At 46.8% G+C, this 27,047-nt stretch overlaps 1 protein-coding gene across 4 annotated transcripts in view; it reads right to left on the bottom strand.

The window, feature by feature from the left end:
* The window catches only part of PCNT (pericentrin), a 282,663-nt gene that overhangs the window by 218,041 nt on the left and 37,575 nt on the right, over nucleotides 1–27,047 (bottom strand). For 3 of the 4 annotated variants that reach the window (XM_075069897.1, XM_075069895.1, XM_075069896.1), the window contains 3 exons: nucleotides 16,005–16,055; nucleotides 13,451–13,630; nucleotides 10,909–11,058 (listed from right to left, as the gene is read on the bottom strand). In XM_075069897.1, coding sequence (XP_074925998.1) covers nucleotides 10,909–11,058; nucleotides 13,451–13,630; nucleotides 16,005–16,055 — 381 coding nt within the window. The remainder of the gene's footprint in view (nucleotides 1–10,908; nucleotides 11,059–13,450; nucleotides 13,631–16,004; nucleotides 16,056–27,047) is intronic. The other variant, XM_075069898.1, reaches the window with a different exon arrangement.

The raw sequence follows: 27,047 nt of genomic DNA on the forward strand, positions 1-27,047 counted from the left end.
GATGGAAATGTTTTGTGGGAGGGAGGAGGAGGGTTATGGCTGCATGCATGCATGCCTAGATGTGGAATAGCCCATTGATTTGGTCTATCATGTCGCGGTAATCGGCCTCTGTAATCTCTTCAAAAGTTTCAGCCAGAGCGTGGGCAATGCGCTTGCGCAAGTTTATAGGGAGAGCCACCGTGGTCCTTGTCCAGTCAGGCTAACGCGTCCGTGCCACTGTGCCGTGAGGGGTGGGGGGGACCATTGCTGCACAGGCAAAGCTGCATAGGGACCAGGGCAGAATCCACATTGCTGTAGAAGACCCTCCCGCTCTTCCCAGGTAACCCACAGCAGCGATATATTCTGGCAGGATAAAATCCTGTGGAAAATGTAGAGATACTGTTCAGTGCACTTTCCCCCCAGCTGCTCTCTGCTTTCCACAATGCACAGAAACCCCAGTGAGCCCTGACTCAAGCAGCTCCTCTTCCCAGGTGAGTCGTGGCAGAAACATTGATTCAGGAGTAACTGCTGTGGCAAGATTTGTGGGGGTGGTGTTCAGTGCACTTTCCCCTTAGCTGCTCTCTGTTTTCCCGAATGCACAGAAACCCCAGTGAACCCTGGCTCAAGCAGCTCTCCTTCCCAGGGGAGATCGTCGCGGCAGAAACGTGGATTCATTAATCACTCATTTACCATTACTCACCATGTCTTCCTTGCTGTGGCCTCTCTGTGCTATGTTTGCTACATGTAAATGATGCTACAAATAGTCTACAACTCCTTCACTGTGATTATAAACAATGCAGCCTCTGTAATAAATGTTTCTATTTCTGTTTTTGTTAAGTGTCCTTGAATCCTCCAGCCCTATCACGGACTGCTGAAAGACTACAGAACTTGAGGAGGAAACCAAGGAAAAACAAAGAAGATTGGTGAACGCAGTTATGAATCACTATGCCAGAGAGAATAAGAGGCTGCAGGACTGGAGAGATAAAACTGTATCAGTGGAGGGAAACACAAAGCAGGAGAAAGGAATTGGCTACCAAGAAAAGCACAAAGCAGCTGATAAGCCTTCTAGCACGCCAAAAGGACTGTATGCAGTCACTGGTAGCCATGCAGGCAGATCACTACCGTGCTAAACGCCCCCCTTCCCAAAGCTCTCTCCCTTGTGCCCCACTGTTTGCTCAAAACCCGCTTCTCCAGCATTCTGGTTCTTACCACCACCAGCTGCCCCAACACCTGTACTTTCACCTACCAGCCCTGAGAACTACGACCTTACCCTATGCACTCAACCCCATCACCATGCAGCACCTGAATCCTGAAGTGCAGCAGACATTTCAAGCACTCCAGGCAGGACATATTCAAACCTCTGACTGTACAGTTCAGCACCCTATCCCCCTGCCCTTTTATATACTGTATTTTTAATAAATGATTTCTTGGCTTTTAAAACAGTTTTTTATTATTGCAGAAAATGAAACATACTGTACCCCAGGGAAAAAGGCACTGCAAATCATTGTAACCACTGCACTTCACTCCTGTGCAAGGCACCAAACATTACCGTTGGCTTTCAGCCTCAAATTGCTCCCTTAAGGCATCCCTAATCCTTGAAGCCCTGTGCTGGGCCTCTCTAGTAGCCCTGCTCTCTGGCTGTGCAAAATCAGCCTCCAGGCGTTGAACCTCGGAGGTCCATTCCTCACTGAATGTTCACCCTTCCCTTCACAATATTATGGAGGGTACAGACGCAGATATAACGGCGGGATGCTGCTTTCCCCCAAGTCTAGCTTCCCATAAAGACACCTCCAGCGCCCTTTTAAACCGCCAAAAGCACACTCCACAGTCATTCTGCACTGGCTCAGCCTGTAGTTGAACCGGTCCTTGCTCCTGTCAAGCTTCCCTGTATAAGCTTTCATAAGCCATGGCATTAACAGGTAAGTGGGGTCTCCAAGGATCACAATGGGCATTTCGACGTCCCCTACTGTGATCTTGCGGTCTGGGAAAAAGTCCCGGCCTGCAGCTTCCTGAACAGGCCACTGTTCCGAAAGATGCATGCATCATGCACCTTTCCAGGCCATCCTGTGTAATGTCAGTGAAACGCCCACGGTGATCCACAAGCGGTTGGAGAACCACAGAGAAATACCCCTTCCGATTATGTACTCGATGCCAGGTGGAGTGGTGCCAGAATAGGAATATGCGTCCATTTATCGCCCCTCCACAGTTAGGACAAACCCATTTGTGCAAAGCCATCCAGAATGTCCTGCACGTTCCCCAGAGTCACGGTTTTCTTAGCAGGATACATTAATGGCCCTGCAACTTGCATCCACTATTCCAACGGTCGACTTCTCCACTCCAAACTGGTTTCTACGACCGATCGTGTAGCTGTCTGGAGTTGCCACTCTTCCAGACTGCAATATGCCACCCGCTTCTCACATGACAGAGCAAGCTCTCAATCTCATGTCCTTGCGGAGCCGCAGGTTGGCGGGCGAGCTCAGCAACAGTCCATGAAAGTGGCTTTTCTCATCCAAAAGTTCTGCAGCCACTGCTTGTCATCCCAGACTTGCAGACGAATGTGATCCACCACTAGCAGTTGCTTGTTTCCCGAGCCCAAAGGTTGGCGTTCCACGGCATGCTGAGGCACGTCCGTTACTGCAAGAAGCATTTAGTGTCACACCATTAGTGGCGAATCTGATATTCATCGGGACTCCTCACTGTCACTTTGGAGCTGATAGGCATAGCTCAAACGCCCAAACGTGATGTGCTGGCTCGACATTGTCATCAGGGCAAAGTCCCTCAGCAGCTGCGGCTCATTTTCTAACAGAATCGCGCTGACAGACTCACAATGGCACAACGGCTGAACAAGGGAAGGTACGATGCACACGGGGCGTGTGACAGAGAAGCGGAATGTTTCCGCACCCTTCTGTCCCCTTCCACAACCCCGCCGCCAAATAGGATGAGTGTCGCACCCTGTGAGGAATAAGCTGTCCCCATATGCACACTCGCCACAATGCACCACTCCCAACAGCGCTGCAAATGCTGCAAATGTGGCCACACTGCAGCGCTGGTAGCTGTCAATGTGGCCACACTGCAGCACTGTCCCTACACAGCTGTACGAACACAGCTGTAACTCCCAGCGCTGCACATTTCCAAGTGTAGCCATACCCTATGGTTGAACCAGTCCTTACTGCTGTCCAGGCTGCCTGTGTACAGCTTCATGAGCCACGGGAGCAAGCGGTAGGCTGGGTCTCCCAGGATCGATTGGCATTTCAACTTCACCAATGGTTGTTTCACGGTCTGGAAAGAAAGTCCCTGCTTACAGCTTTCTGATCAGACCAGAGTTCCTAAAAATGTGCACATCATGCACCTTTCCCGACCATCCCACGTTGATGTCGGTGAAATGGCCCCCTGTGATCCACCAGTGCTTGCAACACCATTGAGAAGTACCCCTTTCAGTTTATGTTCTCTTTGGCAAGGTGGTCTAGTGCCAAGATAGGGATATGCATTCCATCCGCAGTTAGGGAACCCCATCGTGGCAAAGCCATCCACTATGTCCTGTCCATTGCCCAGAGACACTCCCCTTCCTATCAGAAGTCTATTGACTGCCCTGCAAACTTGGATCACAACAGACCCCATGGTAGAGTTACCCCCTCCAACCTGATTCCCCACTGACCAGTAGCAGTCTGGCGCTGCAAGTTTCCACAGTTATCGCTACTCGCTTCTCCACTGTGAAAGCAGCTCCCATCTTAGTACTGCTGTGCTTAAGGACTGGGGAAAGCTCTTCACACAGTTCCATGAAAGTAGCCTTACGCATTCAGAAGTTCTGCAGCCACTGCTCATCATCCCATAGCTTCACAACGATGCGGTCCCACCAGTTAATGCTTGTTTCCCGGGCCCAGAAAAGACAGTTACTCACCTTTGTAACTGTTGTTCTTCGAGATGTGTTGCTCATATCCATTCCAAGTAGGTGTATGCGCGCCACATGCACGTTCGTCTGAAGAATTTTCCCCTAGCAACACCCGGCGGGTCGGCAGACGCCCCCTGGCGTGGTGCCGCTGTGGCACCGGATATATACCCCTGCCGACCCGGCCGCTCCTCAGTTCCTTCTTGTCGGCTAGTCCAACAGTGGGGAAGGAGGGCAGGTGTGGAATGGATATGAGCAACACATCTTGACGAACAACAGTTACAAAGGTGAGTAACCGTCTTTTCTTCTTCGAGTGCTTGCTCATATCCATTCCAAGTAGGTGAATCCCAAGCCTTACCTAGGCGGTGAGGTCGGAGTTAGACACTGTCGAATGCAAGACAGCCAAGCCAAGAGCTGCGTCGTCCCTGGATTGTTGTACAAGCTAATGGGTGTGAAGGTGCTGTCGAGCAGTAGCTGCCGGTTTTGTGGTAGGTACTCGAGTGAAGGCAGTCGACGAGGTTGGCCTTAGGTGGGCATGTGCAGTCACCGGGCTGGAGAGCGTGGCTCGATCCTAGCAAGTCGAATGCACGACCGTGCCCCAGGACGTATTCTTGGGACCGGAAGGGTTGACTTTATTCTCTGTCCGCCACGGCGACAGGTTGGGGCGTCTTAGAAAGGTATGGTGCGGTCAATGTAGTGGCGTGCTTCGTTGTCCGAAGTGGCTTGCTGTCTCTCGGGATGGTGGGTTGGGAAACAGACGGAGGTGTGTTTGGTTGGGGAAGGATGACACATTGGGGGGAGGTGGATGTGGGCCGTGCACCTTGTACGTGTGGAGTATGTGTAGGTGAGTCACTGAGCCGGAGCTCCGAACTTCCTAACGATTGTATGGTATAAGAACGCCCCTTCCGCGGACAATCGGAGGGAGGTTGCCAAGGGTCGAACGAGCGGCCATTGTCTTGACAGACCCAACTAGTCCCAGGGGTTGGCGCGTACTGCCGAAAAAGGGTCTAGGCCCCTTTGAGGAATCGAGACATAGGATGAGAGAAAACGGAGTACATCTTCTCGGGATGGAAGTGGGAAATGCGCCCAGGTGTCCCGCAAGGTGGGTGTGGATCCTGTTGATTGAGGTGCAGGGATTTCTTTAGTGGATGGGGTGCGCAGGTGTGGGGGTGCGTCTGGAACCGCAACCGGAACATTCCACTTGGCCAGTTACGTAGCCTAGTGGAGGGTTTTTGGTCCGGAGGGACTCGCTGCCTGGGGGTGGAGCCTGCAGCTCCGGCGCTCACCCGCGGGCCACGCGTCAGCTGAGGTTGAGAGGTACGGATGTTGAGGCTGGTGGTCTGGATATAGGTCCTGTGGGAGGCAGGAAGGGGCTGGCTTTGGTGGTCCAGCAATCGTGGTGTACCATTCTGCGGGCCCGCTGGGGCAATGGGTGGGTCAATCACCGAGCCCTGTCCCTGCGGAGCTTTTCAGGACTGGTGCCCACAACGGACGGTGGGAGGGAAGGTGGGATCACCAGATGGGAGGTCTGTATGGCCGGGCGAGCCGCTGAAGGAGCAGAACTGGGACACTTTAGTTGCTGCGGGGGCGAAGGGTCTCATGTGGGAACCACTTCTGGAGAGGCCTGAGCTACGTCGTCGAGTTGCCATCGTGGGCTACAATGAACTGCTGGGGTGGTCCGCTCCGTAGTTTGGATCCTGGGGAGGATGCACAGGTCCTGGAGTGGCTATGACGTTCCCATCTGTCGCCTCCTGAGACAGGGGGAGGAGGCTCTCCTTGCTGGTATGTAGTGCATCGCGGGTGTTGTCGTGGCACTAACCAACGGCCCGCAGGTGGTGGAAGGCTGACAGCGGCCGATGCCGTAATCAGTTGTTTATTATGTAAGCAGCTCCTGGGCAGCCAGAGGCCTTGCATGCGCGATCTCTTCCATGTGGCCCCCCCAGGAGAATGATGCGTCCGTCGTCACGGACGAGGGCGGGTGTCGTGGGGTGACGGATGTGCCGCAGGGGGAGGTTTTGCCCCACGGCGGGATGTAGAGTGCTTGGGGGATGTGCGACACGTCCATGCTTCATGCATGGGCGGTCGCGGCTAGCCAGTTGACGAGGGGGCGAAGCGGGTTGGACGTGTTTCGGTGACGAAGGTGCAGCCGCCAGGTGCCGAGGAGGCTGAGACAGACCGGGCGAGGTCGTCGGGAAGGCTTGTGGCTCTTTATGCGGTGATTTTGCCTGGACCGGTCGTGGGGTGGGATGTTGCTAGCGCGGAGTTCCAGGCGCCACTGAAATCGATTCTCTGTGTGGGCATGGGATGACTTGCCAATTGACCTTTCGAGGCCAACTCGAAACAGTCCCTGACTTGACGGTACGTGGGCGACGACCTGGGTCTCGGAGGTCCCCGACAAAGCCAGTCGTCCAGGTAAGGGAAGCGCCTATGGCGTCGCGCGACGGGGAAGGCGCCCACGCATCATTTTTGAAGACCGTTTGGGACGTGAAAGGTCCGAGGGAAGGAGACCGTGATTGGAGTGACAGGTTCTCGCACATGCAGCGTAGGTGCATTGTGTGGGGGGTATGGAGACATGAAGTAGGTTCTTGTGGGCAGCGACCGTTCTCCCGGATAGGGACGGATACTGTCCCGGAAACCTGCAGACGTCAACTTCTTTTAGAAGGCGTTGGCCCGCGGAGGTCTAGGATGGGTCGAGGCTCCTTTCGATTGGGGATAAGAATAACGGATACCTCTGCCTGAGTTCCTTGAGGTACCTCTTATGGCTCATTTCGAGAGCATCGTGGATCTCTGCCGGGAGAATGTCGTGGAGGAGGTCCTGCAGGAGACGGGGGGTGGGTGGAGGGGGGGGGTGAATAATGTGGAGTGGTAACCACTCCCCGTGGTAGACCCCAAAACGAAACTTATTTGAGTTAATGGGGTTAGGGGGGGGGGTTATCCCCGGGGGGAGGACGGAAGAAGCGGTTGGATGGATAGGCGTCCTGGGCGGATTGGTTGCTTGCTCTCGGTCCTCTTCAAGTTTTGCTTTGTCCCGGCGGTGGGTTTTGGCGGCTTATTCTGGCCGCGGAGAACGGGCTGGATGGCGACGGTTTACCAGGCAGCGAATTTCGATTAACGTGCCTATGTCGAGCCTTGGCTGGGTGGGTAGGAGCGTGGGTTGGGCCCCGGAAGATCGTTGGGTCTGGTTTGATCCGGGAACGATTTAAATACGGTTGTTCCTTGAGGCTTGGCGTGGGTCCCGTTTTCTCGCGAAGGCCGGCTTGAAAATGGAGGTCCTGGTTGTGTGCTGCAGTTCGGGGGTACGGGGACTGACCAGATATTGCGCATTGTGTTCCGCTGCTATGGTCCCTTAGCCGCCGAATCCGCGGTGAGGAGTGCATGGGAGGTGGAGATCTTTTTCCCCTCCTCGAGGAGGCTCTGGAACTCTGGGCGGGAGTCCAGCGGGACCAGTTCTGTGAATTTGCCCATGGATTGCCAGGTGTTAAAGTTATATCTACTGAGAAGCGCCTGCTGGTTAGCTACACGCAACTGTAGGCCCCCTGCAGAGTATACTTTGCGTCCCAGTAGATCCATGCGTTTAGCCTCCTGCGATTTTGGGGCGGGGGCTTGCTGGCCATGGCGCTCCCTCTCGTTCACAGATTGCACAACCAGAGAGCACGGAGGAGGATGGGTATAAAGGTATTCGTACCCTTTAGATGGTACCATATACTTCCTCTCCACGCCTCTGGCCGTAGGAGGGATGGATGCCGGAGATTGCCAGATCACATCCGCTTTAGCCTGGGTGGAGCGGATAAATGGTAGGGCTACACGAGTCAGGGCATCCAAAGAGAGAATGTCCACGACCGGGTCCTCCACCTCGGGGACTTCCTCCACCTGGAAGTTGATGCTCAACGCAATGCGGCGGAGAAGGTCCTGGTGGGCTCGAAGATCGATGGGGGGCAGGCCCGAGGTTGATGTACCCGCCACCGCCTCATCCAGCGAGGAGGAGGACGAGAGACCCGGGACCAATGGCTCATGTTGTGACTCCTGGTCCAGAGGGGGCGTCGGTTTCTGCTGCGCCCTCAGTGTCCTGGGTCTTGGCTGAAACGTCCGCATCGGCTGGAGGAGGACAACTGATGGTGGCCTCTGGTGCCCGATGGACCGAAGTCGCGGACCGCGACGTTGTCGTGGGATCACCTTGGGCTTGGTGGTAGGCCCAAGGCGTCCAGAAGGACCATTGCACCGGTTGCTCCAGTCCTTGGGATTCCGGAAGAGCACAGGCGTGGGGGTCCAAATCCCCATAAAGAGTGCTGTCTGCTCGGGACGAACCCGACGGGTGTCTCGACGGCCAGGACGGAGCCGATAGTCCGTGAGGTGGGTACCGGATGTCATGCCTTGCTGGAGAGCGGTACCGGGAGTCATACCGGTGCTGAGACCTGGACCGGGACCTTCGACCAGCGCGGTGCCGGGAGGTCGACCGGGACCTAAAGGAGCAGCGGCGTGATCGACTCTGTCGAGAACGGTGCCGGGAGCCAGACCGTCGTGCTGAATACTGGTCCGGAGAACGCGACCTGGACCGGTGCCGCAAGTACGACCGGTGCCAAGAGGGGGATCGGTACCGGGACTGCGAGCGGCGCCTGGATGTCGATCAGTGATACGAGCAGGAGCGGTGCCGGGATCTCAACCGCGATCGGTGCCTGCCCGTTGCCTCTATGGACAGTGGCCTGACCATGGTCGGCTTTCCCGCTGAAGGAAGGACCCGCACCGGCGGTGCCGGGGGCTGAGGCAGAGTGGGCTCTGTAAGAGCAATCAGTTCCCTCACCGTTGCGAAAGTCCCTCGCCGATGCCTGGCCGGAATCGACAGTGCGGGAATCACCGGTGCCGCGGCAATTGACGGTGCCAGACGGCTCGGTCTTCCATGCTCAGACTGCAGTGCCGAGGTTGGAACCGCAGGAGCTTTGGGCTTCTTTGCCTTTGGAGAAAGGGAGCAGTGCCGGGCTGGCTTCTGCGCCGGAGACGGTTGGTGCCGGGGTGTTTCGACGGCACCGGCGGTCTCCGGTGCCGATGGAGTACTTCTGCCCAGCGCAGACTGCGCAGCACTTGGTGCCGGAGCTGCAGGGGTGAGGGCCGCTTCCATCAGGAGCTGCTTCAAGCGAGAGTCCCGCTCCTTTTTAGTCCTTGGTTTGAAGGACTTACAAATACGGCACTTGTCCGTGAGATGGGATTCCCCCAGGCACTTCAGGCACGATCGTGGGGTCGTCCCGTTGCATTGGGCGGCAGGCCGAGCTATGTTTTGAAACTGGAGAGCAGCATGAGCCCGGCCCCGGGAGGGGAGAGATTAAACCTCAGCCTCTAACAATACATAAACTATACTAACGACATTAAAAACTACTAACAACTAACACACAAACTACTACTATATACGCAGAAAGGTCAAAGAACGTGAAGAGCTAGGGAAGTGGAGCAGCAAGTCGCACTCCACTTCCAATGCCGACACGGGCCGTAAAAAGAATGAGAGCGGACGGTCGCAGGGGTATATTCGTCCGCAGCGCACCACGCCGGGGCGCCTGCAACCCGCCGGTGTTACTACAGAAAATCTCCGACAAACGTGCATGCGGCGCGCATACACCTTATCTGGAAGGATATGAGCAAGCACTCAAAGAAAGAGGACCCACCCTGTCAAGCAGCACGACGTCCCAGCAAAACTGAAAATGCTCCACTCCAGGCGTCCAGCAACTGCTGCACAGCATCACATTGTTCCACAGTGCTCCTCTCAACGGTAAAATGCTACAGGATGAGGCCGAGTGTGAATGCTCATAACAAATACGCTGAAGGGTCCGCTTGCCATGCTATGAGTCTGCCAGGTAACCCAGCTTAGGAAAGCATACGAAAAAGTTTGCTTCTTTCCATGTGATTTCAGAGAGGTAGGGAGGTAAGTGCATCATGGGAGGCTAACACCAAGCTCCTGTAACCATCTGCGCAAATACGTTTTGGTCCCATAAGGTATTGCAAGACCAAGCCAAAATTCCACTTGCCTACATGCACTGTAAGATAGCTACCCACAGTGCAGCACTCTGTGCATCAATGCAAACCCTGCTAGTGAGGACGCACTCCGCCAATATGAGCATAGCAGAGACACGCAAGATCGACCTGCTTAAATCAGAGGCTCGATGTCTACTTAAATAAAATTGACTTAACTTTGTAGTGTAGACATGCCCTGAGTCTGTTCAATTGCTCTGCACTGACCCAAATGGATTATGCTTTAACTTTGATTTCTCTGTGCTAATCTATGAACTTCCAATGCTGTGTTCCAGTTGACTGATAAACCCTACTGTTTTGAAAATGCTGCTTGAGTGTCACTGTAAATACTGGGTGAAGTGCATTAGTCCCTGATGAGTGTACAAGTCTCTAGTAGGAGTGTATCTCAGTTGGACTCACTGAAGAGAGTTCACAGTGTGAAGCATGAATGCTAAAGTCCAGAGGTTCAGCCTAAGCAGGCAGCAGTGAGGCTGCGTGGCCGACTCTGAAGGAAGAGTGAGATCTGTAAGGGATCTGGCACACTGAAGGGATTTGTCCAAGAGACTATTTAAAAACTAGACATTGCACCAATCCTGTGAATCAGTAACACCCTGTCATAGAGTTTTATAGTATTTTTCATTTATAGAGCTCAAACTGCTTTCTTCAAGAAGCTGGATAAAAGTTCCCCCTACTTTAACCAGGGAAAAACTGGCATGAAAATGTGAAGTGACTTCCTGAAGGTTTCACCTCAAGTCAATGGCAGAGCCATGAAAGCACCCAAAGTTTCTGCCTCTCAGTCCAGTTCCCCAGCAGGTGGAGCGTGCTTCCTCTGCACTGCAATAAACTGCACTACAAAAAAAAATATATCAAGCCATTAATTCAGGTTTAGTTTAGTAAGCCTGAATGTCACATTTAAACCAAATGTTATCAAGAAGAAAGGGGAAGAAGAGATTTACATAATTTGCTGAGATCAAGATTTACTAATTTTTTTCCCAGTTAATGTTCTGATCCTCATTTTCTGGTAACAGTTTTAAAAAGCCAGCACACACCTCATGTAACTGAAGCTGTAAACCATGGATCTGATCAGCTAGGAGTGAGGCCTCTTCCTGAATGTCACCTCGATTTTGCCTTGCCTGCTGCAGGTTACTTGTCAGATGAGCTATTATTTCATTCCGTTCCTGGACAGCCATCTTCAGCTCCTATATGAAACATTAACATATCTTTGAAACCAGACTTTTTCAGCAGTTTAGACACATCAACCTTCATTAAAAAGAAAGAACTGGCTCTTCGCACTGTACTTAAGGTATCAGTAAAACTTGTTCCACAGGAGCGGTCATCTTTCTGTGAAAAGTGCCAAGAAAAAAAAGTTTACCTTCCACTGATCTCAAAAGGCAAACGAAGCCAATTTAGAATATTATTTTTAGCAAGTGCACACATTTTAATAGGTAAAGGGTGAAACAAAAAGTGCAGAATTTCTACAGTAAGAAACTGAATCCTCGGTGCCCCCATTATGTAAAATACAGGCTGTACTGATCTAGGATGACTGGAGCAGAGATGTTCGCCTCTTCTCATCCAAGTGAGAAAAAGCTAATGATTTGGGGTATGTTAATCCTATTCCATATTCATCTCATTAGCTTCTTTAAAGTATTTCTCATGACAGGAAAGTTCTTGGTTTCCTACTCCTAAAAGGAAAAAGTAAGTCTGCAGCTATGGAGGAAGCAGGAAGACACTTCAAGCATGTGGAGTGCAGTTCATCTCCGTGTGGAAGTCCTAGAAACCAGGAGCCTATAAAGTGAACACACAAACTCTTCCCCCGTCCCACACACATTTACCCCATTTATCACCACTACCAGCAGCTCTGCAAAAGAAAAAAATAATAGAGTACATGTTAAAACTCACTTTAAATGAGCACAGAAGAATGATCTCCATTTACAAAAAAAAAAAAAAAAAGGAAGAGATGCTCCATATTATTTGAGCCTTCACCCAGAAACGCGGCAGGTAAACAAACCAGCCCGGCCTGCCAGGGCCTTTTCCCGAACAAGCAGTGGCCCTAGTCTGAGAATCACTGATCTACACAACATTTGATAGAGACAATGGAGTTTTCATTACACCTGGTTTTGAAATTTGTGCAACAAAAGGTAATAAAGTACTGTTACATTTGATTCTTGTTTGTAAACATAATGTAGAAAATTTAAATGATCACGTAAGTTTTCTAAATTCCAGTTAACCGACCCCATTAAATTTGGCTTACAGTAACTGAAGCTTCATTCCTTTGTAGCTCCCAAAGCTTTGCTTCCACAGAGTACTAGTATTCAATTCGGAAAAGCTCTTACACTCAGGAGCCCTCCATGACTGAAGCTTTTGTGGTGAACTAAATTATTTGAACCCCTAAAAAGGTTTCAGGAAACCAAACAATAATATTTTAAACCTGCCCAAGCCAAAAGAACGAGGGATTTATTTCAGTATCAGATATGTTAACCATTGATTGTTAAAAGGAAGGATTATATTCTGGAAGTTTTGTTGACTTCCTTTAATTTTAAGTGTGTGTTTTTTCAGAGAGGAAACTCAAATTGTATCCTCTTGCCAATTTGGATAATCAATAAGCCTCAAATTTTATGAAGGTCTCAGGACACCTGAAACCTTAAAAATGAAGGCTTTGCAAAACTGGTTTTGTTTTGATATAAGAGGGGTCTGTCTTTTTCTTATAGTTTTGCAACTTTTTATAGCTTGCCATGCCAATAAAAGCTCAGTGAATTTCTCTATTATTATTATTATATGTACTGCAGTAACACCGAGGAGCCCAGGCATGGACCAAGACCCCAATTCTGAATAGGTAAAATTTTCAGAAAAGTTTACACAGATTACAGTTTTACTAATAGTTGCCTCTCTCAATGACATTTCATAGCATAGCATATTTGCTGCTGCTCTGTAATAATTTATGAATATTGTATCTTCTATTTGTCTGATTGTTGTAAGAATATTTACTGTACGTCTACACTTAGTTAATTCAATAGCAGGATTGTCAGCAAAAGCACCCAAGAAGGGTTGATCCTGATACACACTTCTCTGCATTCACTTCATGACAATCAGGAGTCATTCACTTTGATGCTCTACCTCCTGACCCCCTTGAGGAATTCAAAATGGTTTTGTGCAGCTGTTCCAAGCATGTGAGCTGAGACAACAAATAAATCTGGCTGGATTTGAAGCCCATCCCTCAAAAGACAGACAAGAGACAATGAGAAAGTGAACTCAGATTCCACTGCTGGGGTCACCATATCCACTGCTAAGTCCTAAGAGTCCAGACAGACCAGTTGAGCAAGTATGACTGATAAACTGGGTTGCTGGCTGCAGTGTCCTGTGAATGAATTTCAAGCTTCCATCCCAGAATAGGTAAAGTCATGAGACCCAACACATGTGATGTTGCACTCAGACACCCCAGAGAAGGGGTCAGAGGTGTAGCTAGTCCTGTAACCGGAACACATACTACTTTGCTGTGGTATTAAATGAAGTTACACTGTTACTCATAACTCTGCTGATAACATCTTCGGTAAATACCCTTAAATTCAAGTTATCTGATTTTATTAATAGTACCTGAAGATGTGTAGCCCCACTATGCTGAGCAAGTTGTTCCAGTAAGTCATCCACCTCTGCGGTGAGTTTTTCAGTTGCTTCCTGTTTGTCCAGAAGTCTCTTTTCCAGCTCCATAATTCTAGTCCGACACATCTGGACATCAAGCTGATCGTATTCCTTAACAGAACACAGAACATCTTTCTTCATAAAAGAAAAGAAATGACATTTACTTAATAGTGTGATATTGTTACTTTAAATTTATGGCAGAATTATATTCCTATCTTTATAAGCACATAATACCTTACATCTCTACCTTTGGACCTCATTTCATATAATATACTGACATTTTAAACAGCAACATTTTTATTTTGAAAATTTACAAATAAGTATTTGAGTGAGAGAGAAAACACTTTGAAAGGTCATGATGTATTAAATTTAATGGACCAAATTAACTCTTAAGAAGAGCAGAGTGATTACATGGCCCCATTTGATGCTACAGTCACATTCTACCACAACTTGAGGTTTAAATTTGATTTCCAGCAGCAAATTTTAAAAATGAACTGCAACTCTATAACCAAAAATAAAGTTATAACATTTGATTATACTGAATTTCCCTCACCACCCCCCATAAGAAGAATTCAGGAATATTTTGTTAATTTAATTGTTAACAAGCACAGATAGAGTCAATCAGCTGCAAACAAATAACTCATGTTTAATGTACAGAAAAAATAATAAATGCCTAATGTTCAATTATTGTTTGCAGTGCACCACAAAACCAAAGAGACGTTTGAGATACGTCAACCTAAACTCCCTCAAATTTTCATCACAACTTGAATCACCAGCACCCATCCATCACCATTTTTCTGGAACACTCCCATGCCAGCATCAATTTCCTGGAAACAACAATCAGCTTCAACAATGGAATCCTACTGACAAAAAACCCACAGATCATCACACTTAGCTTCACAGATTTAGTAATCACCCAAAATGCACCAAGAAATCTATTATCTACAGCCAGACGCTCAGATCCCAAAGAATATGCTCTGAGGAGAAAATTCAGGTTACACACCTTCACACACTTGAAATCATCTTCACCAAACAAGGACACTCCACCAGGAGAAGTAAATCACATCATGGAATGAGCCACCCAAATACCATGAGTAAACCTACTTCAATACAGGAAAAAAGCCATCCAACCACACACCCCTAGTTGTCGCCTAGCACCCCACACTGGAACCTATACCAGGTATCATTAAACAACCCACACTGGAACCTATATGGGGTATCCTTAAACAATTACAACCCACACTCAATGGGGACCACATCCTGAAAGAAATCCACCTTTTCTGAAATTCAAACTCCTCCCCCCTCATCACCAAGCTCATCATGAGAAGCAAGCTTCCCACAGACTAGGGCACATCAACTCAACTGCCAGAATAGATGCAAAACCTGCAGATGCATCTCCACAGCTACGATAATTAATACCCACCCCCTGCAACACACCTTTCAAGATCCATGGGCCCTACACATGGCTATCACAAAATGTGGTGTAACTCATCCGCTACACTAAATACCCCAACAACTAAATCAGACAATCACTACACTCTCAAATGAACTCACACAGAAAAATGAAAAGACAAAAACACACCATATCACTCACAGGTGAACACTTTCCACAAAACAATAATTCCATGGCTGACCTCTCAGCCCTTGTCATCAAAGAAAACCTGCTCAACACCTTCAAAAGATAAGCCTGGGAACTTAAATTTACAACTCCGCTAGATACCAAAAATCATGGACTTAATAAAGACTCTGGATTTATGGTGCATTACAACAATCTGTAACCTACTAACCCTCCATTGTCCTACTACTGGAAAGGCATTAACCGCCCATTTCACCGAGAATGGTCTCTTACAACATGTTAACTATTTATCTGTTCTACACTTGTAGTTAGCTGTGACACTAAGTACCTTTCCAAGGCCTGAAGAAGTGTTCTGTGCAAGCTTGAAAGCTTGTCTCTTTCACCAACAGAAGTTGGTCCAATAAAAGATATTATCTCACCAACCTTATCGCTTCAATTTTCTACTAGCCATTCAAAAAAGTTTCCAGTCATCTGCAAGCTGTTTGTTGTAGAGTAGGAATTCTGCTATATCCAAGCCCTTAGAAAGCCCTTACAATAATGAAACTGGATCACTGAATTCTCAGGCAAGAGATGGGTTTCTGTATATTGCTTCACTTCAAAGAGAAATATTCGTATTCTTAAGGTGTTATTTTTCTAAATTAAGAGTTTGATATCCTTATCTATTAAAAATATTTATCCAATTTCCCATGAGCAAGCTCTGTAAGTTCCAGAGAATTACTGGTTCCAATTGTCAACTTGATTTGTTAACTATACAATGCAACTGCTTACAGAATCTACACTACAAGAACACTAGCATGACTGAATTATTTTAATCATGTCCTAACAAATGTTTAATGAGTATCTCATTTATAGCACTTTAATAATCTTATAGCCATAATGCTCCTCTCTCATGAGCACACCAGAGCATACAAAGAACATTTGTTCAACACTTACTTCAGAGGCACGATCATCCACCAAGTCTGGGTTAGAAAGGTCAACATCAGCCTAACAAGAAAAAAAAAATGGTACCACGAAGTCAATCATGTATGTTTTTAAAATATATAAAGAAAAAGTTTTTGAAGAGCCATCATGAATCTGCTCACTAAATATGAAAGCCGAAAAGTTAGACAAATTAGCAGGTTCTCAAACCTATATAACTTAATAAATTCTCCACTGCTGAGCAGCCAGTTAGACAATGATTGCATTCATATACTGCAGTAAAAGTTAACACGTTCAGATGCAAAGACATATGATGCAACAATGTGGAGGTTTTAAATTCTATTGTGAATTCAAGCTCAAAAATATGTTAAAACTAATGATTGAGACACAAGACTTTACTTTCTCCCATCATTGCTTGCAAATTTACCAATAAAGATTAGTCAGCAAAGTGAAGTGGTTAGATAAAATAGAGAATTTAACAAACACACCAGAAGCCCTAAGACATATTTAAGAAAATACAAACCTTTGCTGATACACCCATTTAACAAAACCTGGTACCCTATAAAACGGCGGTTCCCAAACTTTTTCGTCTGGTGCGTGGCAGCAGATGGGCATCTGCCAAAATTCCGTCAAGAAGCAGCAATGTAAATAGGCGTCACCACCGAAATGCCGCTGACAAGCAGTGCCATCCAGAGGCATCGCTGCCGAAATACCGCTGAAAATCGAAAATTGGCGGCATTTCGGCGGCAACGCCTCTGGATGACGTAACTTGTCAGAAGCATTTCGGCAGATGCTTGTCCGCTGGCCAGTACGCGGGCATACTTAGACAACCTGGCGGGCGCCACGGTGCCTGCGGGCACGTGTTCGGGACCCCTGCTATAAAACTTACAGCTTTCACACAATATCCACAATTAAGCTCACAAGGACCACCATGATACTGTTTAGAAAAGAAAGACCAGAGCCATCTCTGTCCTTGTGACCCTACATCTAGTCATTTTCCAGCTTCCATCTCCTCGCTAGAGTAGCCAAAGAAATTGTGGCCTCTCCAGGTGCCCCAAATCCAATACCTTTTCCTTTAAAACCAGACTATTTTAATGTAAGGTGGATAGCAAGAAAAAGTATTTAACAAATGGTTAAGTAAAAAAAAAAAAAAATGCTTACACGAACACTACCGAAAACATTCTTAGATTGGCACTAAACTTAAACTACAAGAACACTGGAGATTATTTCTCTTTCAAACCAAACATCTTAGAACGCTTTCTACCAACTTCATAAACCCTCAGCAATGTTACCTTTGTAACCAGAGACCCCTGAAAATACTGGGCTTATCCTCACTACTGGGGGGAAAAAAGAAAAAAGGGGAGGGAAAAAAAAAAAAAGGATTAAGTTTGTATCCAGAATGCTATATAGTTGAATCCAGACACAGGTAGTGTTTGCTAATAACTCAAATCTCAACAATGTGGGTGTACAGCGGGTCCCTGGTATACGTTGGGGCTGTGTTCTTGAAAAAGGGAATGGATACCGAAAGGACATATACCAAGGACTGGTTGGTACAGCAATAGCATAGGGAGGGGACACTTAGGTGGGTGGTCGGCAATGACGGGGGTATTTGTGGAATTTGTGGAGAATTTAAGGTTTTATTAAAGCTGAAAGAACTAAATTCATGTTCCATGAATGAGGTACTTTTCTAATTAGGGAAAAACATGACTTTTAAACCTTTTAGGAATCTGTTAACCATTCGGGGCGGGGTGAAGAACTTGCAATCACTGAGTGGCAAGCCAAAACTGTACTTTAATGGAGCTTAAAAAGAGAAATCTGACTCTTTTTAATAAAAAGGCAATCCAGAATGAGTGGAATAAAAGAGCAAGTAGGAACACATCCTCTTCTCTTCACGCAAGATGAAACTCCACCATGAAACAGCTGATCACAAAGTGTGGGAAGTGAGGGTGAAGCGCTGATCAGCAGGACTGCCGGTGGGCGGGAGGCACTGGGAGCGTGGGGAGAGTTAATTCATAGACTTTAAGGTCAGAAGGGACCATTATGATCATCTAGTCTGACCTCCTCTACAGTGCAGGCCACAGAATCTCACACCACTCCTGTAACAAACTCCTAACCTATGTCTGAGTATTGAAGTCCTTAAACTGTGGTTTGAAGATCTCAAGCTGCAGAGAATCCTCCAGCAAGTAATCCATGGTGCCATGCTGCAGAGGAGGCGAAAAACCTCACGGCCTCTGCCAATCTGTCCTGGAGGGAAATTCCTTCCCGACCCAAATATGCCACAGTTAAACCCTGAGCATGTGGGCAACACTCCCAGCTAGCACCCAGGAAAGAATTCTCTGTAGTAACTCAGATCCCATCCCATCTAACATCCCATCACAGACCACTGAGCATACTACCTGCTGATAAGCAAAGATCAGTTGCCAAATAAATCCAAAAATTAGGCCTTCCATCATAAACATCACCCCTCCATAAACTTATCAGCTTGTCTTAAAAGTTCAGATATCGTTTTTTGCCCCACTACTCCCTTGGAAGGCCGTGTTCCAGAATTTCCACTCCTCTCTAATGGTTAGAACACTTTTGTTTAATCAGGTCAAACTTCGCTAGTTGCCAGTTAAATATCCATTTGTTCTTGTGTTGCCAACAAAGTACTAAGCTTAAAATAATTCCTCTCCCTCCCTGAATATTTTAAATCCCCCCTGATATAGTATTTAAATGAGGTAATCAATCCCCCCCTCAGCCTTCTTTTGGGTATGGCTAAAATAGACAAGCTGTTCAGCCTCCTTTCACAAGAGGATACAGCCCTCTCTGATCCTGCATTCCAGTTTGAATGCATCCTTCTTAAACATGGGAGCCAGAACAGCACCACACGTATTCCAGATGAGGGGCTCTCAACCATGGCCTTGAATAATGGTACTAACCACCGTCCTTATCTTTGTGGATATAACTCGCTGCATGCATCCTAACACGCATTAGCCTTTTTCACCGACCATATCACACTGATGGCTCATGTGATCAATCAAAATCTCCAGGTCCTTCTCCTCTTGCTCTGTTACTATCCAACTGAATGCGTCCCCAATTATATAACTAAAATTTTTGTTATTACTCTTAAATGCATGACCTTGCAACTTTCACTATTAAATTTCATCCTGTTCTATTACCCAGTTTTACCCAAGGTCATCCAGATCTTCCTTAGGATATCCTGGTCGTCCCTGGTTAGCTATTCTTCTCTCCGCTTATGGTCTATCTGCAACTTTACTCGCACATTCCCATTTTTTGGCCAAGGTCAGTGAAAATAAGCATTAAATACGATTGGTCCCCAAATCGATCCCTAAGGGGAACTCCTTAGTAACCCTCCTTCCAGCCTGACATTTCACCTTTCAGTTATGACCAAGTTGTAGTCTCCCTTTAACTCAACAGTTCCTTATCCACCTTCAAATTTTCATGTACTGGACCCCATCTTTTCCAATTTACTAATAATCTCCCGATGTGGAACCATATAAAATGCCTTTTACTTGAAACGAGGTAATAATATAGATCCTACTGTGTTTTTCCTTGTCTAAAAATGTGTTATCGTCTCTTACTCAAAGAAGTGAGATCAGTGCCTGGTTGTGCACGATCTACCTTTTGAAAAACCGATGTGTATTTTTTGTTTCCCATTAATTACCATTGACCTTCAATGTCATTAACCCTATTTTCTCCTCTCAAAAAAATTTTCCAAGACCTTACATACTACAGATGTCAAACTAAAGCGCAGTAGTTACTCGGGATCACTTTTTTTTCCCCTTTTCTTAAAATAGGAACTATGTAGCCATTCCCCAGTCATACGGTACAACCCATGAAGTTTACCGATTCATTAAAAATCTGCTAAATGGCTTGCAATTTTCATAGCCAGTCCTTTAATATTCTTGGATGAAGATTATCTGGGCCTCCAATGTTCGTCCCATTAAGCTGTTCGAGTTTGGCTCCACCTGGATGTGGATAATATCTTACCCTCCATAGCCTCTATTCCATTTGGTCATTCCTACCTAATTACTCCTAGCCCTCATTGACTCATATAAAGACTGTAGGCATAAACGATATTTGTAGACTATTGGACCAAGCTAGGTTAGTCTTACTCTCCTTGCCATCTCAGTTTGTATCCGTTCCCACTTCTCTCTCTTTGTTTTCTTCTCTTTATAGGCTATAGAACTTTTATCTATATGGTTTTAATTCCCCTTTGCAGGACGCAACTCTTTATAGCTCAGGTGCTTTTGACCTTTCTCGAGGCTTTAGTCCTTCGTACGGATATTCACGCGTCACACAGTCATTTTTCCTCTACCTAAGTCGACCTTCATGTGCTCTCCCAGCTCCGTATTGCCTGGCTTTCTGGCCTTACGTCTACTTATCACACTTACGTGAACTGACTGATACTTCTTGCCTTCATCAGTCCTGGTCTCAATCCTGCCTATATTTTTGTTTCCCTTTTATGGGATGCAGGCTTTCGATAGTTTTCTGGCAACTTTGACTTGAAGTAATTCCCAGGCCTCCTCCGGCCTAGAATCCACACGTTCTTCAGTTCAAATCCATTCGTTCCTAACTAACTTCCTGCTTCTGTTAGGCGATCCTTTTCAGGCCTCAGGTCCACATCTCCTGTTATCTTAGCACCTTCCACGACCAGCTACGCCTCTTCTGAGTTTCCCGGAGATCAGCTCTTAAGTTATAGGCCTGTCTATTTCTGCAGAAGGAGTCTCCCCATCACATAGACTGCTTTTCCTGTGACAGTGTGATCTCGCGGTCTATCCCCTGTTCCTTTGGCTGCAAGTCTCTCAATTTTCATTGTCGCTTTGCAATCCTCCGCAACCCATACCGTATCTCCTGGGGCTCATATTTGGTGTTGTCTCCATTGACTCCCCCGCTTCCACAGACTTAGCTCCTTTTTCCTCTCTTCCATGCCCCATATTTCAGGCGACCCACACTGCTGTCCCTTTCATTTTCACAAACTCTGCAAACATGTTCCTGAGCTCTATTTCCGCTTTCACTGAGCTGTCTTTCCTCTGCTGGTTCTCTTACTCACCGCTTCCCCGCACTTTCCTCACCCAGCAATCTCCCCTAGAATTCCTTGTCTCGGTTCATCTGCAAGTCTGAGTTTATCCCTTCAGCCTCCTCATGTCTTTGCTCCATCATCCGCTCGAACCCCCTTCTACACTCTACCAGAGTTTCCACCTGCATCTCCAGTCCTCGGATTTTTTCTTCCATCAGCTTTATCAGGCGGCACCTCATGCAGGCGAAACTCTCTTCAGGTACCCACTCCAGGATCATGTACATGCCGCAGTTTCCACATCCACCCCTGAGAGTTGGTGCCTTTAAAACTTCTGTAGATCTGAAAACCCACACTGGCGAGGCCATACTGAAGTTATGAGGATGACTCAAGCTCTGTCTTTTGTCACTTTTCTTAATAATCTCAGAATTAGTGGAAATGGTATAAAGGCATACAGCAGATGCATTGTCCATGGAATCAGAAAGGCATCCTCCAGAGAGCCTCAACTCATCTCTCCCTGAAAACAGAAAAGGGGAAACTTTCTGTTGCCTCTGGTTGCAAAAAAATGTTTACTCCTGGGGGAATTCTGCACCACTGCATAATGCAGAATTTTGCAGAAATTAATGTTGAGTGAGCAGAATCTCCTTTTTTCCCTCACCCACAGAAATGGGATGCAGCAATGTTGGCCTCCACTAGGGGTCACTGGACCTGGCAAAATGAAGCTCCCAAATAGAAGACAAGGCCAGGAAGAGGGGTAAGGAAGAAGTTACTCATCTTGTGCAGAAATGATGGCTCTTCAAGATGTGTTCCCCTGAGAGTGCGCCACTTTAGGTGTCAGTGAGTCACGGCGCCACAGAGCAGAGATTTTCGGTAGCAGTCCTCGGTTGGGGTGCGTGTGCACAGTAGTTGTCTCGCAGTGCTGTTGGTGCCTCATGTAGTGCACACATGCCCTGACCCTTCAGTTCCTTTTCTACCGCAGAGCTCGATGAACAAACGAGGGGAGGAGGGTGGTTAGTGGAGCAGCCCCAGGGAGCCATGTCAAAGAACCATCGTTACTGCACAAGGTGAGTAACTTCTTCTTCGAGTAGTCTCTTTGTGGGTACTCCACTTTCATAGAAATCAAACCATAGAACTGGATGAGACCTTGAGAGGTCATTTAGTCCAGTCCCCTGCACTCAAGGCAGGATTAAGTTTTATCTAGACCATCTCTGACAGGTGTTTGTCCAACCTGCTCTTAAAAATCTCCAATGATGGAGATTCCATAACCTCCCTAGACAATTTACTCCAGTGCTTAATCACTCTGACAGTTAGGTAGTTTTTTCTAATGTCCAACCTAAACCCCCCTTGCTGCAATTTAAGCCCAGTGCTTCTTGTCTTATCCTCAGAGGTTAAGAAAAATTCTTCTCCCGCCTCGTAACAATCTTTTATGTACTTGAAAACTGTTATCACGTCCCACTCAGTCTTCTCTTCTCCAGACTAAACAAACACAATTTTTTCAATCTTCCCTCATAAGTCATGTTTTCTAAACCTTTAATCATTTTTGTTGCTCTTCTCTGGACTTTTTACAATTTGTGCACATCTTTCCTGAAATGTGGAGCCCAGAACTGAACACAATACTTCAGTTGAGACCTAATCAGCGTGGAGTAGAGCGGAAGAATTACTTCTTGTGTCTTGCTTACAACACTCTTGCTAATACATCCCAGAATTATGTTTGCTTTTTTTGCAACAGCATTACACTGTTGACTCATATTTAGCTTGTGATCCATTACGATTTCCAGATCCCTTTCCACAGTACTCCTTTCTACGCAGTCATTTCCCATTTTGTATGTGTGCAACTGATTGTTCTTTCATAAGTGGATTACTTTACATTTGTCCTTATTGAATTTCATCCTATTTACTTCAGACCATTTTTCCAATTTGTCCAGATCATTTTGAATTTTAATCCTATCCTCCAAAGCACTTGAAACCCCTCCCAGATTGGTACACTTTAGGTGTCTGTAGAGCAATGCCCCACTGTGGACGGTAGGGGCTTTGGAGTTGCATGTGTCATGCCCAAGAGCATAGTAAGGCCTAGTATAGCATCTGACAAAAAGCACTGAGTGATGGCATAGTGTTTTGCAAAGGTGCACTCCGATGCTCCTGTGGCAGCCCTACATATATTTAGTAGAGGAACACTGTTCAGGAAGGCTATAGATGTAGACAGGGCACAGGTAGAATGGGATCAGAGCCTGGTGGAGGTTTCTTGTATAACCAGTAGCAAGCTGGATACAAGTAGAGATCCATTTAGATAGTTAATATTGTACAGCCCTTGGAGTGTTCTGTTGTGGAAATAAACAGTCTTGGAGATTTCTGGAAGGGTTTGGTTCTGTCTTAATAGAACACTATGGCTCATCTGACATTGAGTGAATGTAGGATGACCCCTTGTGAATATCCACGTAGTTTGGGGTAAAATATGGGGAAGTGTATGGTTTAGTTTACATGGAAAGATGTTGCTAGTCTAAATAAAAGTTTTGGGTGCGGCGGCAACATGATCTTGTCTTTAGTGAACATAGCGTAAGGAGGCTCAGCTATAAGTGTCCCGATTCCACTGACTCTTGTAGCTGAGGTGAGCACAACCAAAACCGCAACTTTCATAGACATATGAAGGAGTGAACAAGTCATCAGTGGTTCAAAAGGTGTTCTGGTGAGGCATCTGAGTACAAGATTCAAGCCCCATGGGGGTGTAGGTTGTTAGAAGTCCAGGTACATGTTCAGTACACCAATAAGAAAGCAACTAGTTGTTGTGTGAGTGAAGAGTGACTCTGCCTCCACCTTGTGGTGAAAGGCTCTAATAGCCACTAGGTGTACTTTGATTGAGCTTATGGATAAGCCCAATTCTTTGAGTTCCAGTACGTAGTCTAGTATGACTTGTAGAGGCGCCGTGACTGCAGTTAAATTTTTTTGTTGGCATCATAGTGAGAATCATTTCCATTTTTGGAGGTAGTTATGGCAAGTGGTGGAGCTCCTGCTATTTAATAACACCCGTTTCACTCTTTCTGAACAGGCTAATTTGCTGTGTTGGACCCATGTAGGAGCCGTGCTTTGAGGTGAAGTTTCTCTGGATTTGGGTGGAGAGTCCGGCCTTTGTTCTGTGAGAGGAAATCCACCCTCAAGGGGAAAATTCATGGGGCGCAAACTGCTAAGCACATCAGGTAAGGGAACCAAGTCTGTCTGGGCCACATTGGAACAATCAGTATGATATGGGCCTTTTTGGTCAGTATCTTCTGAATGACTCGTGGGATTGGAGGTATCGGTAGGAATGCATACATGAGTGCTGTGTCCCATGTGATGAGGAAGGCATCCCCTAGGGACTGGGGTGGTAGTCCCACCCTGGAGCAGAAAAGTAGGCACTTGTGGATCGTTGCTGATGCAAACAGTTCTACTGAGGGAAAGCCCCATCCCTGAAATATTGTTTGGAGGACACTGCTGTGTATTACCCATTCATGTTCCTGGGAGAAATATCTGCTTAGTGTGTCCGCCATCTTATTCTGGCACCTCGGGAGGTAAGATGCCGAGATGATTATGTTGTGGTGAATGCATCAGTTCCAAAATTTCAGGGACTCACTGCAGAGTGAATGGGAGCGAGCTCCTCCTTGGCAATTGATATAGAACTACATGCTATGTTATCGGCCAGTACGCGGATTTATTAGTTTTGTATGATCAGAGGGAAGTGCCTGAATGCACTGTATACTGTGATGTGGAGCAGGGTTTCCGTCGCCAACCACTTGCCTTGTGTGGTGTGCTGGTCCAAGTGAGCTCCCCATCTTATCAATGACACGTCGGTTGTGATTATTAGTGATGGGGGATCCTGCTGGAAGGAGATCCCTGTGCAGATGTTTTCTGGTTTCATCCATCACTGTAGTGATGCAATGACTTTTGGGAGTACTGTCACCCTTTTCTTTAGACTGTTTGAACTGGGATTGTATTCTGTGTTCAGCCAGCCCTGCAGGCAACGCATATGCAGTCTCGCATGTCTCACAACAAGGGTTGTAGCCACCATATGACCTAATAATTGTAGACAGATTCTGGAGGACATCTGAGGGTTGCCAGTGACTGTCGAGATGAGGTTGATTATGGTTCTGAACCTGCGATCAGGCAACAGGGCTCTGGCCCGGGTGGAATCAAGGTAGGCTCTGATGAATTCCAAGAGTTGAACTGGGGTCAGTATAGATTTCTATAAGTTTATTCGCAAACCCAGTGACTGCAACAGCACAATGGTCTGCACCATGTTTGCCATTTCTTTCTGAGTTGTACCTTTTAGTAGACAGTTGTCTAGGTACGGAAAGATCATCATCATTCCTTTACTTCATAAGTGGGCCGCCACTACTGCGAGGGTTTGGAAAAAACTCAAGGTGCAGTGGAAAGGCTAGAAGATAGGACTCTGTAGTGATAGTGATTGAGGCCCATTGTGAATCTTAGGAATCGCCTGTGAGCTCGGTGTATGGTAATATGAAAATAACCATCTTGGAGGTCAAGGGCTGAAAACCATCAACTTTGTCTAGGGCTGGGATGATTGTGGCCAGTGTGACCATTTTGAATTTGTGATTCCTCATAAATCTATTGAGCTTTTGAAGGTCTAAGTGTCTCCAGCCACCATTTTTCTTTTTGGTGAGAAAATAATGGGAGTAAAAGCCGTTCCCCTTGTATTGAGTTGGAATTTGTTCCACGACACCCAATTTTAGAAGATGGTTCACTTCCTGTTGTAAAAGGTGCTCGTGAGAAAGGTCCCTGAAGAGGGACAGGGAAGGGGAAAGGGTAGGGGGAAGGGAGTGGAAAGGGATGGTGTAACTCCATCTTATAAACTCCAGTACTCATTGGTCCATTGTCATTGCTGCTCAGGTACAGTAGAAAGGGCGCAGACAGTGGCCAAAAGGTTGGGTAGGAGTACCTAACAGCTCTGTATTGTAGGGGAGGGCATTCATACCCTCGATCAAGACTTCAAAACTGTGGCTTGGTGGTACCTGGTTGCAAAGATGAGGACTGAGTTTGGGGAGCCTTACATCTTTGTGAGCATTGCTTATTTCTGTTCTCATCAAAGTGTTGGTGTTGTGGGTAATGAAAAGAGGTGTTGCTGCCCTTTTGATATTGTTGATACTGACATAGCCATATACATGCCACCAAACAAACTAAGTGCATAAAGTGGCCTGAGAGTCCTTCATTGAGTGAAGAACAGTCAGTTTTTGTGGAGAAAAGTTTCTCCCAATCGAAAGGTAGATCCTCCACCTTGAGCTGGAGCTCATTCGGGATCCCAGATGACTGCAACCACGAGACCCTGAGCATTATGACAGCTGTGGCTGTTGTTCTCACAGCAGTGTCCACTACGTCCATTGAGGCCTGAAAGGCTATACGGGCAATTAGTTGCCCGTCTGTCATGATAGCGTTGAGTTGGGAATGTTTCTTTTCCAGTAAAGCCTCAAGGAATTCTTGCAGCTTACCATAATTATCTAAATTGTACTTGGCTAGAAGGGCCAAGTAATTGGCTAACCTAAATTGGAGAGTAGGTTATAAGTATACCTTTCTACCAAGAAGGTCTAAACACTTGCATTCTTTCTCTTGTGGAGTGGACCGGAATTGAGGTTGTTTGCTGTGACAACTGGTGGCTTACACAACTATGGAATTGGGTTGCGGATGAGAGAAGAGAAAGTTCATCACCTTAGCTGTGACAAAGTACTTTCTGTCAGTTCGTTTGCTGGTAGGTGCTATCAAGGTGAGGGTCTGCCAGATATTCTCTGCTGGTTCCATTATGGCATCATTGATTGGTAGAGCAATTTTGGAGGTAGTGGATGTCTGTAAGATTTGCAGTAGCTTGTGTTGGTTTTCTTGTGCCTCTTCTATGGGGATGTCTTGGCTGGCAGCTACTCTTTTAAATAATTCCTGAAACTGTTTCAGATCATCCACTGTGCTTGGAGGCAGTGGTATGACTGCCTAGTCAGGGGAGGCTAACGAGTTGAGAGCCAGAGAAGCGTCTGCATGGTCCAAACCTTCTTCCTCCTTAACTCCCA

This window comes from Chelonoidis abingdonii, chromosome 10, assembly GCF_003597395.2.
Source record: "Chelonoidis abingdonii isolate Lonesome George chromosome 10, CheloAbing_2.0, whole genome shotgun sequence".
Taxonomy (NCBI): Eukaryota; Metazoa; Chordata; order Testudines; family Testudinidae; genus Chelonoidis; species Chelonoidis abingdonii.